The sequence below is a fragment of the Taudactylus pleione genome, unplaced genomic scaffold (assembly GCF_031769625.1).
Source record: "Taudactylus pleione unplaced genomic scaffold, aTauple2 ptg000006l, whole genome shotgun sequence".
NCBI classification, from domain to species: Eukaryota; Metazoa; Chordata; class Amphibia; order Anura; family Myobatrachidae; genus Taudactylus; species Taudactylus pleione.
The window spans coordinates 14,976,725-14,991,963 of record NW_028284409.1 but is presented as its reverse complement, the minus strand read 5'-3'; the positions used below and the strand labels follow the sequence as shown (position 1 = coordinate 14,991,963).

General features: G+C 43.5%; 1 protein-coding gene across 6 annotated transcripts in view; it reads left to right on the top strand.

Annotated features, from left to right (window-relative positions):
• Window positions 1–469: 469 nt before the first annotated feature.
• REPS1 (RALBP1 associated Eps domain containing 1) overlaps window positions 470–15,239 on the top strand; it is a 116,922-nt gene continuing 102,152 nt past the window's right edge. For 3 of the 6 annotated variants that reach the window (XM_088454028.1, XM_088453959.1, XM_088453850.1), the window contains exon 1: window positions 470–1,208. In XM_088454028.1, the coding sequence (XP_088310154.1) occupies window positions 1,056–1,208 (153 nt within the window). In that variant the 5' untranslated portion in view covers window positions 470–1,055. The remainder of the gene's footprint in view (window positions 1,209–15,239) is intronic. The other 3 variants (XM_088453891.1, XM_088453844.1, XM_088453836.1) reach the window with 1 other exon arrangement.

Sequence of the window (15,239 nt, the reverse complement as noted above, 5' to 3'; positions counted from 1 at the left end):
AATGTGTTCTTATTTTCTTTTTGCATCTATTGACTAGTCTATGGGGACAGCGGGACAGATTGGGGCTGAAAGGTAATATCTCCTGCATTACCTTTCTAATGAATAGCCCCAATCCTTAATTTCTACAAAAGTAGGTGAAGATTTGGAATATATTCAGCAGTCACCATGAAAATAAGGCTCTTCTCCATATCCACAAATGTTGGCAGTACAAAGCAAAAAACAGATACAGATGGATAGAGAATGTGTATATGTATTCATAGACGCTTGTTTGTCAAGAAAAATATTTGTTTTTTTAATTTAAATGTTTTGGTAATGATAAGTAATACCACATTCTACCATACGATGGCGAAGACGTAATAAGGCTACATCAGTACGGATACGGGAAGAAGGCGCCGTAACCTGCGTGAGTAACCCGCGTGCGCAACGTAGCTGACGCCGTTCCTCTCTCCTGAAGTTATCCCGCCCTCCTTGTCACTAGGGGTCGCTGTTGCTCGCGCCGCTCCTCCGTCCTGCCGGTGAAGGCAGGGTACCCGCGCTACATCCGGTTCCCCAGTTCACGTCTGTTTTGGACTTGTGTGTGTGACGACGTCACTCCGGGCGCACAACGGGGCAGCTGTCAGCCGTCCGGGAGAAGCTGGTGCGGGCGGCTGGGGCTGGAGGCATCCGGGCAGCGGGAAGAAGTGAGCGGGACATGTAGGGGCGGCCCCATGTGGTGAGGAGAAGTTATCACCCGCAGAGGGGCGTTACCCCCCACCTGCTGCTCCCACACTCGCCCTGCGCGCTGTACACTGAGGGGAGGGGAACCCCCTGCGGCAGCCCCATGTGTTCCCCAGACCCCACTGTCTGATCAGCTCTGTGCCCACTTCCCACATGAGGGAACTGCCCACAACCTCTCTCTGTGCCCGCCTGAGGACAGCAGTGAAGTAACTCGGTCTGCCCCGGTGGTCACTACATATACAGCCCTGCCTGTGCCAGCCCCCCTATAGCAGTAGTTGCTGTGGAGGGACGGAGGGGTTGTGTTACAGACTTGGAGCAGATAAAGTCCCGCTGGCAGCATGGAAGGACTGTCACTAAGTGATGCTGAACAGAAATACTACTCGGACCTTTTTGCCTACTGTGACATTGACAGCACCAAGAAGGTGGCATCCAATGGGCGAGTGCTGGAGCTTTTCCGGGCGGCTCAGCTTCCTAGTGAGGTGTCCCTACAGGTAACTTCTGCTGATTGCTGTACAGAGGTGCACTGCCCTGTGCTATGGAATGACACCCGCGGGGATCGCTCTCTTTGGGTTGGTACTGTGTGTGCAGTAAGGGAAATCCTTAAAATCATGCTTCCTCCATGTCCAGCAAGAGCTAAAACTGAGTTTATAAACCTCCTTCAAATGGTTAAATCCAGAATGTGTGTTTCTTTGGCATGGGGTGTATCTTCATATTGCAGGTATTCGCCAACCATTATTTAATATTGTCTCATCCACCTAGCCCTTGTATATTAAATATGTCACAGTAGTTTCAGGATTCCACAGAACACTGTTTAATTATTTTTGCTTGTTCCTCAATATAACTAATTTACAGGTGGTAGATGGTCTCTTAATTGCTTGTTCAGATGAGTGTTTTCAGATAAGTACAAATTGCTTTGGAAATAGTGCAGATGTTGGTATCATTAGTCCCTATACCACTACAAGTAGCAGTACACAGGTCTCTGGAGCTGTAGTCCCTGGTACCTATGATCGGTCTAGAACTGCAATTTACCACTAGTAATAGATGTAGCAACTCTTAACACAATAAAATAAAGATGTTATTTAATATAAGTATAATCTTAAAATGCTGGTGATGCCTTTTGTTAGTTTAAAAGTCTGATTTAGACTTGCTTCTTTCTCTGGCATACTTCCACCATTAAAGAAAACAAAAAAATAGGTACTTCCTCATCGTTGCGGCCCCCTGCTGGAGGCGCTTGTTGCGTATCTTCACTAGTCAGTGAAGATACATAAGTAGCGTAAACATGAGGAAATACCATTCAGCCCCTTGCAGGCTCGCTTCGCTCTGCACCCTGCGGGCACAGTGGCTCGCTTCGCTTGCCACAAGGCTATATTCCCCCTCCATGCCCACTTTGATGGTAGGGAATGATGGACACTGGTTGATCTTTACGCTACTTGCGTATCTTCACTGACTAGTGAAGATAAGTAGCGTAACCAGCACCTCCAGCAGGGGGCTGCAAAGATGACGAAGTACCAAAAAATATTAAAGAAAAATCCCCCCAAAAAACCTGCCATCTACATTTACGATTTAACTGGTGTTTGTTTACCACAAAAAAATAACATTATTATACATTCTTGTTTGTTTTTTTTCTTCCTATATGTGAATGTCCTGACATTTTATAGTGTTATGAAGACTTCCACAAAATGGCTTTAACAGTAGAACTTACCTCGTAAATATTGGAAATTTTACTCAGTTTTGTTACTATTTAATACAAGTTTTATTTTTTTACTGAGGTTTAGTTTACTTTTATGTAACTGTTTGTTTCGTTTTTGGCCTGTTTCCTTTTGGATAGCTAAAGTACTCTAGTGACACCCACAAATCCATGCCACAATATTAAAAGAAACTGTTATAGTACTACAGATCAGTAAGAACCTAGCTATAATAATGTATTTAGTGCCAGTATATTCTGTTGGGAACACAATAATCCCAACTGGGTGGTAATAGACTGAGGCCCTGATTCAGAGCCGGATGCTCTGACAGAGCACCTGCTCTGAATCAGGGCCGTCCTTGTTTTTCAGAGCGGCCTCCTGGCCGCTTCCATAGCTGTGGGTGACCACCCACAGCTATAGCAAGCGGCCAGGAAGATGGTCGTGATGGTCAAGACCATCGCGACCATCGGGATTGCGACGAGACCCTTGTGGTAGGGTCTCGTTGCCACAAGCCCTAGAGTGCTTTTTGGCTCTACCAGGGGCACGGAGCGATAGTTTGCCCGTCGTGCATGGGCACGACGGAGCCGGCTCTGTCGTGCGCATGCGCACAGGGCCACCATTGACCTGCTTACGAGCGGGTCTGAATCGGGCCCTGAGAGTTAACAGGGCACTGCTTACAATGTATAGAGAAGTAGGAATTGGATACATGAAGATGAGTGCTACATTTTGCATGTTGGTCCAGTCAGATTGCATGGGTAAAACGTTCTTGTGGTTTATAGGATCCAGTCACACAGCAATGTTGGCCTGTGGTCAAAAGGATGGAAAGAGAATACAAGTTTGGTATGAACTGTGTAGGGGGTGAAAGTTGTGGGTAGACTTGCTTTTGCAGATTATTTGGGCGATTAAGGAATTTGCTGGTCTTGCCTGCTGAAGAGGTGAGTTTCAGGGAACGCTTGAATGTTTGGAAACTAGAAGAAAGCCTTGTCATGTGAGTGTTTCACATAATCTTATGTTTTCGGTTATAGCTTGAATTCTACTTTATTAAGTTTCTTAAACTTTCTACTGGAATTCAAAAATCCAGTGGGAAATGTGTATAGCTTATTATTCATTCTATCTAATAGACCCCAAAACCAACATTTGTAAATTAACCATCATTCCTATCTTTTAGGTACACTCAAGGAAAATGGAAGAGTAAAATCTACCATTATCTGTAATTTAAAACAAAGGTAATCGCAGCATTGGTGCAAAAAATAGGTTCTTATCTGTTTTTAGTCATTAACTATAAGGAGGCTTTTATTAAACAATTTTAATAACTTTTAATTGTGAACAGTAAACAAATATGAAAAACATTAGTTTCAGATTCTAAACAGTTGAAATATCACAGCATAACAATTTTCATATAGCTGAGGATATCACCAAATGGTTTCTGTATAATATCTCAAGTATTGGTATACAAAGCTTCCTATTTTGGAATGATCACTCTCCAGTTGCAGGTAAATATCTCTTAATATACTGCTCCAATGCACAGAGCAGCAAATAGCAATACATCATTTGTTAGCCATCCGGAATATATTTGGGTAATGGTTCACAAACTTTTTGAATGACGTCACCCTAGAGTATCAGCATTGTTTTCACGGCACCCCTAAGCCAAAAGTTTGTTGAGAAATTCAGAAAAAATGTAAACTAGTAAAGTGTAGTAAATTGTGCTACCTGTCGTCCTTAGGTTCAGTTATGTGGTGGTGTACAGGTTTGCGCTACAGTTTGTCCACATATTTACATTATATTGATCATAAATAATTTGATTTGGTGGGGGACCACCATCCTGAGGCACCCCTGCAAGTGTCCTGAGGCACCTCAGAGTGCCACGGCGCACAGTTTGGGAACCACTGTATTAGGGGGTTGTATGTCCTCCAACGATAACATCCAATCCCTATGCAATTAGGGTAGACTTACCTTTTCCTCTAGTCAATGAGTGATTTTAGCCGAAGAGCTAGTTTGTATACGAGGATTGGCTATTAAATAACGACACTGTACTTGTTAAAAATAATCTATACTGCGTGAGTTAAAAGGGAGTGGTGGAACATTGACCTTGGTCTATCCCAAAATGTTTTTGTAAGTTTCACCCCTCACACAATTTGCTGTCACGCAGCGTTCGAAAATTGTGGTTTTTCCGTGCGTCGTAAAAATGCTTAGTTCAAAAGTAGAGCAACATGTTAACTTCGTTTTTAGTTATACTAAACTAAATGCCCACTGAATCTTTCTGTATGATAACCAAAGCTTACGGGGAAGATTGTATGTCACGTGCACGTGTGATTCAGTGGCACAAAAAGTCCAGGAAGACCTTGTACATCAAAAACAAATGAAAATGTGGAAAAAATTGTTCAAATTGACTAACTCCCCAGCCGAATGATGGATCAGCATTACTATCAAATGTTCTAGCAACTTTGTGGTAAAGAATCAGCAGAGACCAGAGTTGTGGAAAAATGGCTTCATCCTCCATCAGGATAATGCACCAGCCCACACAGCTCTCTCTGTGAAGCAGTTTTTGGGCGAGAAACAGATTGCAGTTCGACAACACCCTCCATACTCACAAGACCTAGCACCATGTGACTTCTTTCTTTTCCCTAAAGTCAAATCTGTACTCAAGGGAACCTGTTTTGCGTCAGTTAATAAAGGCCCCCATACATCAGCAATTGATTGCAGCAATCGTGCAATTTGCAATCGATTGTGTATAAAAATCTTTCCCTTTTCAATTGATTGCAGAATTGCCACAATCGATTGAAAAAGGGGAAGATTTTTATACACAATTGATTGCTGCAATCAATTGCTGATGTATGGGGGCCTTGAGGTAAGGAAGAAAACGACGGAGCTGTTAAGACAGCTGACAGATAATGAGCTACAGCACGGCTTTGACCAATGAAAATAAGAATGTAGCTGTGTGTGGATATAGAAGGGGAATGGAGTTAAAATGTACTTAATATAATTAGACATAAATTATAGCATCAGTCTTGTTATTTAATAGCCACACCTCGTCAGTGCGCACTGAGGGCCTGATTCAGACCCGCTCGCGAGAGGGGCGATGTTTGGCCACTGCTCACGCGGGAGCCGCCTCCGACGGCTTTGATTTCCACTATGCAAATAGCTTTTCGTGCTGGGAATTTAAAAATCTGTTGAAGTTGGTAAGTTTAAAGGTGCCCACACACATACCGACGTCCTCACAATACAATTTTATGGCCAATTTCCTCATGAACTTTCACGGGAGCTCCCTTGCCGTCGTGATCACGATTTGGAGTTAAAAATGTCTAATCTGACTAAAGATCTATCTTGCAGCCAATGCATTGTATCCCAGATTGGCTAATCTGCCCTGCAGCACGGCAGATCAGAAGATGCGATGTACGACGAGCGGGGACGCGCATCGGCATCGTGCTCGTGAGTATAAACTCACGATTTGTACTTTTTTTACCCGATTCGTCGTCACGATTCGTCGAAATCGGCCAAATCGTGTAAAATGTCGCTATATATATGGGCACCTTAAGTGTCAGTAGGGTAAGTATGTAGAGTGCCATCTAGTTTGCCTTGTGAAGAAAACTTTCTCTCTACAGAGAGCCATATTGTTCTGTTTTTGTGAATCCAAATGTGGGGTAGGTGAATTTGTATTAGCCTTATATCTGGAGAGTAAGCAAGTTTACTTATTTCATGACATAACTTTTAAATTGCTTCAAATTAATCGAGAGGGGTTTCAAGGTCTATATTAAGGAGCTTAAATGGGTTTAAAAGAATAACATTTTTATCAGGTAATTAAATATTTTTCTGTATAAAGTCATACCTGCAGAAATGATGCCAATATCCGAGTAATAAATAATTAAAAGCAAGAGTGCATGTAACTTTTTGTGCATGCTTTGGCATTGTATAACAGTAGCCAATATTCTGCCATGGTAATTTTGTTTTTTATTTTTCTGTAAATATTATGTAGAGCTCTATTTGCTGAATAAGGTAAATAAGTGTAGCTAATGCTGGGTACACACTTGCAGATATATTGGCCTATCAGTTGATCGGCCAATATATCGTATGCCCGTCGACCAGTGTGTATCAGCGATATGTCTGCGAACGACGTTGTTCAAACATATTGCGTCGGTTGTGCTGCACAGCTGATGGCAGATATATCTGTAGATATATGTATTGTGCTGTATGTACAGGCGATCAGCTGACCGCCTGTACTTTCTGCCACGGGGAGGGGGTTGTGGCGGGACCCGCGGACAGAAGGAAGATGATGGTGGTTGTGTTTATGAACAACCATCATCTGCAGATATATCTGCTAGGTGTGTACCCACCTTTAGAGTGGGTTTGTTATATGTTTGTGAAGCTGATTGCATTGTATGATAACTGTGCAACACATTATTCTTCATATGATATCAGTTTAAGTTGGGGGGAGAGGGGTTTATGGTAGTGTTACTAATGTGTTGGGGGAGAGCAACTTTTTACTCAACATAATAGAGACTCCAAAGTCTTTAAGTCTGGGTACACACTATATGATGCAACAATCGTCTCAATTTCAGGAAACCCCAGAAAACACAATATAGAGCGTACACATGATGCAATCTTCCGAACGATGGCATGATATATTGTGTTGGGGGATTATATCCAATTAATTTTCTCCTGTATACGATGTGCGTACATATTACACTAGTGTTTCCCAAACTCATTCCTAATGCTGGACATACACATCCAGACAAATCGCCTTTCAGACCGACAGACATTTTATCTGGCAGCCGCAGATATCCGCGGCATACACTGTGAGATTACTCACAGTGTATTAGCCCCGACATCTGCGCCCCACCCCCGGGGGAGGAGACATTTCCCTGTTCGTTCAATGGGAAGGAACACAGGAAATATCTGTCTGTCGGCCGCGGCTGGGCATACACTGCCCGATGCGGCCGACAGTTTACCCCATAAACCGGATTGTCCAGCATGCCCGTCCGAGCAATATTTAACACTCGGTCGCCCGCACACACGCTGCAATTATCGGGGCGATATGCGGATATCGGGCAGATCCCCCTGATAATTATTGTAGTGTGTATGGCCAGCTTTAGGGAGCACTAGCAGTGAATGTTTTCCAGGTCTCCTCACAGAATCACAAGTTAAATAATTAGCTCCACCTGTGGATCTTTTAAGATGTTAGCCAGTAATGAATACACCTGTGCACCAACTAGGAATAATGGAAATCATGCACTGTCAGTGCTCCCTGAGGAATGGGAAACACTGCACTACACAATGCAATTGTTCATTGCATTGTCCCATCTGATGTGCAGCACAGTAGATGGGACGGGGCAATGAACGACAGGTTGGTCATACACCCTGAAAGATGTGTATTATATAGTTCCGGTCCGCTTCTGAACAATATATTGTATAGTGTATACCCATCTTAATTGGTTAATTGAATTATTTTCACTTTGAGGATACTGAATACTGATAGTTTACTACTATATAATGAATGTACCAGCTGTAAGAGATTGCTGTTCAGCATAATCATGCAGTAATAATAAACAACTTGATTAAAAACTTCTCAATTGCTATGATGTCAAGTTTCTGTGTGTGTGTGTGTGTGTGTGTGTGTATATATATATATATATATATATTATAATATATATTAGTTCAAGCTCAACTTAAGGAGGTGTAATTCGAAGCATTGTAGAAGTTCCCCTTCTGCTTGGCCTTTTTTACTGCAATACTGTGACTTTGTAATTATCCACTGCAATAACTTCTGAAGCTGCATACACACACAACGATTGAGTTAATGAACGATTTTAGTAAACTTTTTTCTACGTTGAAAAAATGAACTAAAATCGTTTACTAAAGTTGTTCATTTACTATGTTCATTTAAATGTAATGAACGATTTTTATGAACTACAAATGATTTTTGCATATTAACTTAATGAAAATCGTTGAGTTGACAAGTCTGACTGAACTACAAACGTGAATGCGCATGAACAATAATCGTTCATCGTTTGACTCAAAGTGAACGTTTTTTTCAAACTATTATCGTTAAACGATATCGTTTAACGATAATCGTTCAAAAAATCGTGTGTATGCACCTTATATCCACAGTTTAATCCAAAGTCATTTATGTACTGTAATGTAAAAGGGCTCCCAATAGCGTAAAACCTTTAGAGTCTCAATATGCATAAAATAAAATGGAACCACTTACAATTGGTTGATTTTACATAGGCTCACTGCTCCATGATCCTCCTTCCCTGTCTACCCCATCTGTGTCACCCCTGTCTGTCTGCACCTCCCCATTAGAATGGAAGCCATCTTCCCTTCATTCCTTATCAATTAACCCTAACTCCCGACAACGGCACCTAACATTTGGTTGCTGGCGCCCTGCTTCTTATTTGTGTTACGATCGCTAGTGCAGCAAAGTTTATAAACCATGTCCTTGTCCTGCATTGTTTGACGACTGTTTTCTTGTGTGCTTATTTGCTTATGTACTCTGTAAGGCGTTGCGGAATTTTTGGGGCGCCATATATATAAAGGATGATTATATTAATGGGCAAAGATAGCAGCAACTGTTCTGGGATTCGATCTGCAGCATTGGTCCTAAGCACACTCCAACTTATGCTGGCCATAGACCTGCACAATTTCGGGCCGATTGCCCGAATTTCGATGAGTCATAAGATGGTTCTTGTGAAAATTGTGTATTTTCTTAGTAAGATAAGATCCGATGCGCGCTACCGCAGCTCCTATAATCGGATCTTATGATCAGATGTGCAGCACATTTTATCCATCGTATCGTGTGCAGATCGTGCCTTTTATTTTGTTCATGCGATCCATCGTGCGGCAATTCAAGTAAATTCAATGACTGTTTCCCTAATGAGCACGTGAGGCACAGGATCGATCATACGACAGATACTGTGCTAAGAAAAACAACAAACATGCTGCCGGGACTGCCAGGGAGCTCCGGGGAGTCAGATGGTGAGTAGTGTGTAAATACTGGTCGTGCAGGTGTATGGCCAGCATCACAGTTCCATTTAAAATGAAGACATCCTAGTGTGAAAACCACATTTCCATTAATTTGAATGCCTTTTATATAGGTGGCGGTTACAATGAATAAAAAGGAAGCGTCTGTGAACATTTTAAACATCACTGATAAGCTTGACTTTTTTTAATACAGTAGTTTCAAAACGCTGCCTCTTAGATTAGGTTATTGAGACAGAATTCCAGCCATCTTGAAAGATTTAGCTTTTAAGGGTTAATTGTTCTCCACTTTATATAAATCCTAATCATTTTAAGCAAGGACCCACATAATATATTATTTTTATGTGGGTTTTTTTCTTAAATATTTTCTACATTAGGTGCACCTCCCTGGAGCAATTTGCAAGTTGTCACTTCATTTACCTTGTAATTAATGTTGTATGTAATGGTGCATACATACGTAGCGATCAGTCAGCGATACAATATCACTGGCTGATCGTCATTCATCCTCCCTGGTGTGCTGGATGATCGATATCGATCATCCAGCACACCACCAACTTACCGACGACTATAGCGAATCGCGGGTCCCTATTGTAACCTGCTCGATATCGATCGATGGATGATATCGCTATCGTCCATATGTGACTGCATCGCTGGTAAGTTGGTAGGGACCATTGAAATGGCCGATTTGAACAGTAACGATATCATTCAAACCGATAATTTAAATCGCTACATGTGTACGCACCATAAGGAGTTTAAGAAGGCAAGAAAGTGGAAATGCCATTTTTAAAGTTTGGAGTGAATGTTTCACCTGATTGGGATGGCTACAACTCCTGTATAGACAGGTGTCATATTGATACACAACACATTCTTAGCACCACAATTGCCACCAATCTATTCAGTTTCTAATCTATATTGTAATCTGTGTGTTTAGAATGCTTACTGCATAAGATTTGGTGTTTTCACTGCATTTCTTTTTGATTATTATTTGATGAAGCTCTTAATTACAAATGTAATAACCTTAGCCATGTAGATGTGTATATAACCCTTAATAAATGTCAAAACAGATATGGCCACTCTGTGAGTGGTTTTGTTTGTCATTTGTTCTAAAGGAATGCAATTGCTTTGCACACAGATAAAGTTAAAGAAGCTCCCTAAAAAAATGTTTTTCAACAAGTACAATCGGCACATTGTGTGCTGTCTTTGTATTTCTTTAATACAAACTTGAGGACTCGGCGGAGGTGATCTGCGTCAGAATGCACCATTAAATTGTGTGTGTGACACCAGTATGGAAGTGATCCGTTTCTGTTTGAATTGGTTAGTCATGTCTGGTGGGCAGAGTATATTGGTATGCTGTTCCTAGGTATACAGCACTATCGATGGTCAAAATATGTTAAATAGCAGAATGTTTTCTTTTATTCTAGCACACAGGTTCCTTCTCTGTGACTCTGCTGAGGTTCCCCATTTTGGAGTAGATGAAATTTTCAGACCTGTGGCAAAAGGATGTTTGGAGTCCCCCCTTTAGAGGCTCATGGTGGTTGAGAATGGGTGAAGCCTCACGTCACCAGTGCTCTTAGCATTTATTTTTTAAATTTTTTTTGCAATGTTAGATTGATTGCTTGTACCACAGGATTTAAATAAAATACGCTTCCTAAGATATGATACCTTTTTCTATTTAAGTTCAAAAAATGCTGTGGGTTCCTGAATAAGAGGTACCCTGCCTAAGGTTTCAGTTGCAAATTATTGAAATGTTAATCAGTTTAAAACCTTTGAATGTTTATTACACATTTAGTAAATTGACCTGACCGCTGCCATGTAACCTTATGCATGATGATTAACGCGTTTCGAACTAAGATTGGTTCTTCCTCAGAAACGTCTCGCCAATCTTTGCTCGAAACGCGGTAAGCGGTGTGGCTGCATTAACTACTGGACGCTGTGGGGGACACACTTACCTGATTTGGCTTAAGGGTTGAGGAGTATCCGGAACTCTACTTACAACCCTGATATATCTGGCCTGATGAGTATCTGTTGTCCCCATACATATGCTGATGTGTTACATGCTTATTTTAATGTTATACTTGTGAGTGCATTTTAAAAATTAAAATCCTTTTAATGGTATAAAAGGTGTCCTGCACTATTGGTTCTCTCTTTTTTTTTTTCTTTTGCATATTTTTCATATGTATCGTCTAAATTCCGATTGTCATTGTTGGAATACATATGCTGGAATTATCCTTCACTACATGATCATTAAACATTGTAGAGAAAAGGATTTGCATATTTATCATGACTCTTGACTTTTGAGGGTGATTTATCTTTTTATGGTTACATGACTACAGGTTTTTTGCGCATTGGTTGCTTTATTATTGTTTAGCTATTGTTATATTCGGGGAGTTTTGTGAACCTCCCTTTAATGCATATGTTGGATAATTTAATCTGCATTTGCACATAATCACAGAATTTTCTTCATTATATATATATATACATTACAAACAAACTTACCTTGCAGCAGATCTGATTGGTACAGGCATCATGTAATTAGTGGGCCAAATGACTCGATTCTAATGAAATTGCGTCATATTGGCTCAGTCTCCTACATATTGACCCGCATAACGCTGCAATTTGCTTGAGGCTTAAGAACATGGTGCCTGCACTCCAGTATGTTGGGGGGTTCTGGGTACTCGGAACCTCCCCTGCGTGCACTACTGTGTCTGTACAGGCTTGTTATAATCTCTCAGTGCCCAGTTTTCTTAAGCATGATATTCCTTCTGGTTCACTTCTGGTGTCAAGATTAGCTACACCTTTGCTTAACTTTGATGTGGTTAAAAATAATACTGCGTATCTGGAGTCAATATTGTGGGATAACTGGGTTTATTTAAGTAAAACCAGATTACAGTACATGCAAATTGCTGCAGTACCTGGCTGTTGTCTGTCTGTGCATTAGCCCAAGTTTTTATTTGCAGTTCAAGACGATCTTTCTATTTATTCTTGCAGCTGAATATTCTCCTTTTCTACATCAGGGTCCATAGGGTATCCACAGGATACCTTGGGGTATAGGCGATGGCGGCAGACATCCAGGCACCGCAGAGTTAAAAACTTCTCCATCCTCCCAGGATGCACTGGGGTCCTTCTCCTATACCCTGCCCCCGAGCCTCAGGCACTCAGTTTTCGTCGGTGCCTTGCCGAAATCGGGTGCACCGTACAGAGTGGGGGTCTGCAGGCCCCTGAAGTTCTTCAATGTAGCTGTGGCTGCACATCTAACGAGCAGACAACATGGACAGTCTGTACTGACGTCCATGTCGTCGCTCCTACACCCCGCTGGTACTAGAACGCCGGTACTGATCCGGGGATGCTGGTGGGTGACTGGGGTCACAGCTAGCGGTGGGCCCGGTTGCCCGGACTGTGGCCGGATTTACGGGGGTTCGGGTAAGCGGCAAGGTCCCGCGGTGGGTCCCAGCCGAATAGCACAGTCCTTAGTCCACAGGCAGGGGGCTCCCTGGGGACTGGCTGCAGTGTGGAACTAGGCTACTGATCCCTGCGCTTTCCGCTACCCCCTGGGACTGAGGACTGGACAGACACAGTAAATGTCCAGCGTCCCAGGGGTTAAATGTGCGCTTTCCCTGCTAAGCAGCCTGCGCCTCCCCCGCTGCACACGACCTCTCCACAAGGTGGTTAGGCATCTGCATGCGCTCCGCCCCCGGACCAGCCCTCCCTCTGCTCCTCGGTGGTCATTTTAATACATGTGGAAAACACTGCTGGAAGCTGTTAAGGGCATCGTGGTCTGGGTCCCCCTGCATACCTCTCCTCCGGTGCAAGGTCAGTGTATGCAGTGCTGTTTCCTACCAGGCTGAGGTCTGGTTAGTTGATGATGCGCAGATACTGCAGGGTTTTCAATATTCTGCATTGTATGTGACTTTGGGCTAGCGCTGCTGTCTGTTACTTTCACTTTCACATACTGTCAGCTATTTTCCCTATCCCTGCTTTTTCTTCTCTGTTAACAAGCCTGTGCGGTGTTGCAAGGGGGATTTATACCTCACTATACAACTTGTTGTGAAGTGCGGTGGTCACATACAGCTCCGGGTCACACACACAGTATGTCTGACAGTGAGCATGATTTCCCCATTCTGCCTCAGTGTACTGTATGCAAGGTACCATTGGCAGAGGGTGATGGTAACTCTGATGGATTATGTAAGGTGTGCCTGCGGTGGCACGGCCGATTTCTGTCACTACACCTGTGCAGGAGCTACCATGGGCTTGTTTTGCTGCGGCACTTACTATCCTGGTGGGACAGTTAACGACAACCCCTGCGTGTCCCCAGATGGGGGTCTCACAGCAGTCTATGGTGTCGTCCCCTATGCAGGGGTTTCCTAAACAGTTAATCGTACCTCAGAGTTTGTCAGGTCATCCATGAACCTGCGTGGGCTAATTCACTGTCTACCTCAGTACAACAGCTGTCAGAGGTGTTACAGGGCTAGTCGTCTGTGCGGGCGCAGAAGCGTCTGCTGCAACCTCATCAAGATCAGGATGCTGTGACGACAGATGATGGCTCATACGTGCGGTGCTCATGGCCTTGGTTATTGAGCATGGCGCTCCTCCTGTAGCTAAATCAAAATATGCCTTTTTCAAGGATATTAAAAGTGATACTACAGTGTTTCCCCTATCTGATCAGCTAGTGGATCATTTAGAGGAGGCATGGAAAACGCCGGGTAATCGTTACCAGCCCCCTAGACAGTTTGTGGTGGCATACCCTTTTGCAGATAATTATTTAGCAAAATGTAATAACCCGCCACAAGTGGATTTACACGTCTAGTAAAGTGCTACGTTGCCTATGCCCTCTATGTCCTCCTTAAAGGATCCAACGGATCGCAGGGTAGAAATATTCCCTTGCAGGAGGCGTGTCCAGGCCGGCTTTGGCCGTGTGCTGGGTGGCAAGAGCTATGGAGCACTGGGCTGATACCTTGGAGGCATCCCTGGACCCAGACTCGTCACCTGAACAGGTGGAGTTCATGGGTAATTTAAGGGACAGCTACCTACATTAATGAGGTAGCTTTAGATATGGGCCTCATGGCGTCCAAGATCTCGGCAGCAGTGGCGGCTCGTCGTATCCTGTGGCTGCGTTCTTGGAAGGCGGATGCTGATTCCAAAAAGGGCCTATAGAACGCAGAACAGACCCAGGGTACAGTCCTTTCCTAGGAGGACTGCCGCCAAGAAACCTGCAAGTACCAGACGTCACACTCCCAAGTCCGATGACAAACCTTCGGCCTGACGGGACGGGCCTCTCTTTGGGGGACCTCAAAGTGGGAGGCAGAATCCTGAAATTCGCCCATAAAGCTGGTGTCTGACCACTTCCGACACATGGGTCGGAGAAGTGGTCTCTCAGGGGTACGCCCTCTCCTTCCGCAGGAGGCCTTCCCGACGGTTTTTCACCACGGGCCTTCCGTCCAATCAGGACAAGGCCCAGGAACTCAAGAAGGTAATGCACTCGATGCTCCAGAATGGAGTTATAGTGCCAGTTCCTTTGTCTCAGAAGAGATTGGGGTATTACTCCAATCTCTTTCTGGTGCAGAAACCCAATGGGTCCTACCGGCCAATACTCAAATCCCTGAACAAATTTCTGAGGGTTCCTCGGTTCAGGATGGAGACCCTGCGTTCCATTATTTTAGCAGTGGAACCTGGGGATTTCATGGTGTCGCTGGATATTCAGGATGCTTACCTGCATATCCCTATTGTCCCAGCACACCAGTGCTTCCTCAGATTTGCAGTGGTCAAGGACCACTTCCAGTTTCAGGCTCTGCCCTTTGGTTTGGCTATAGCACCTCGGGTGTTCACCAAAGTTATGGCCGTTATGGCAGCTCACCTGCGGTTGCA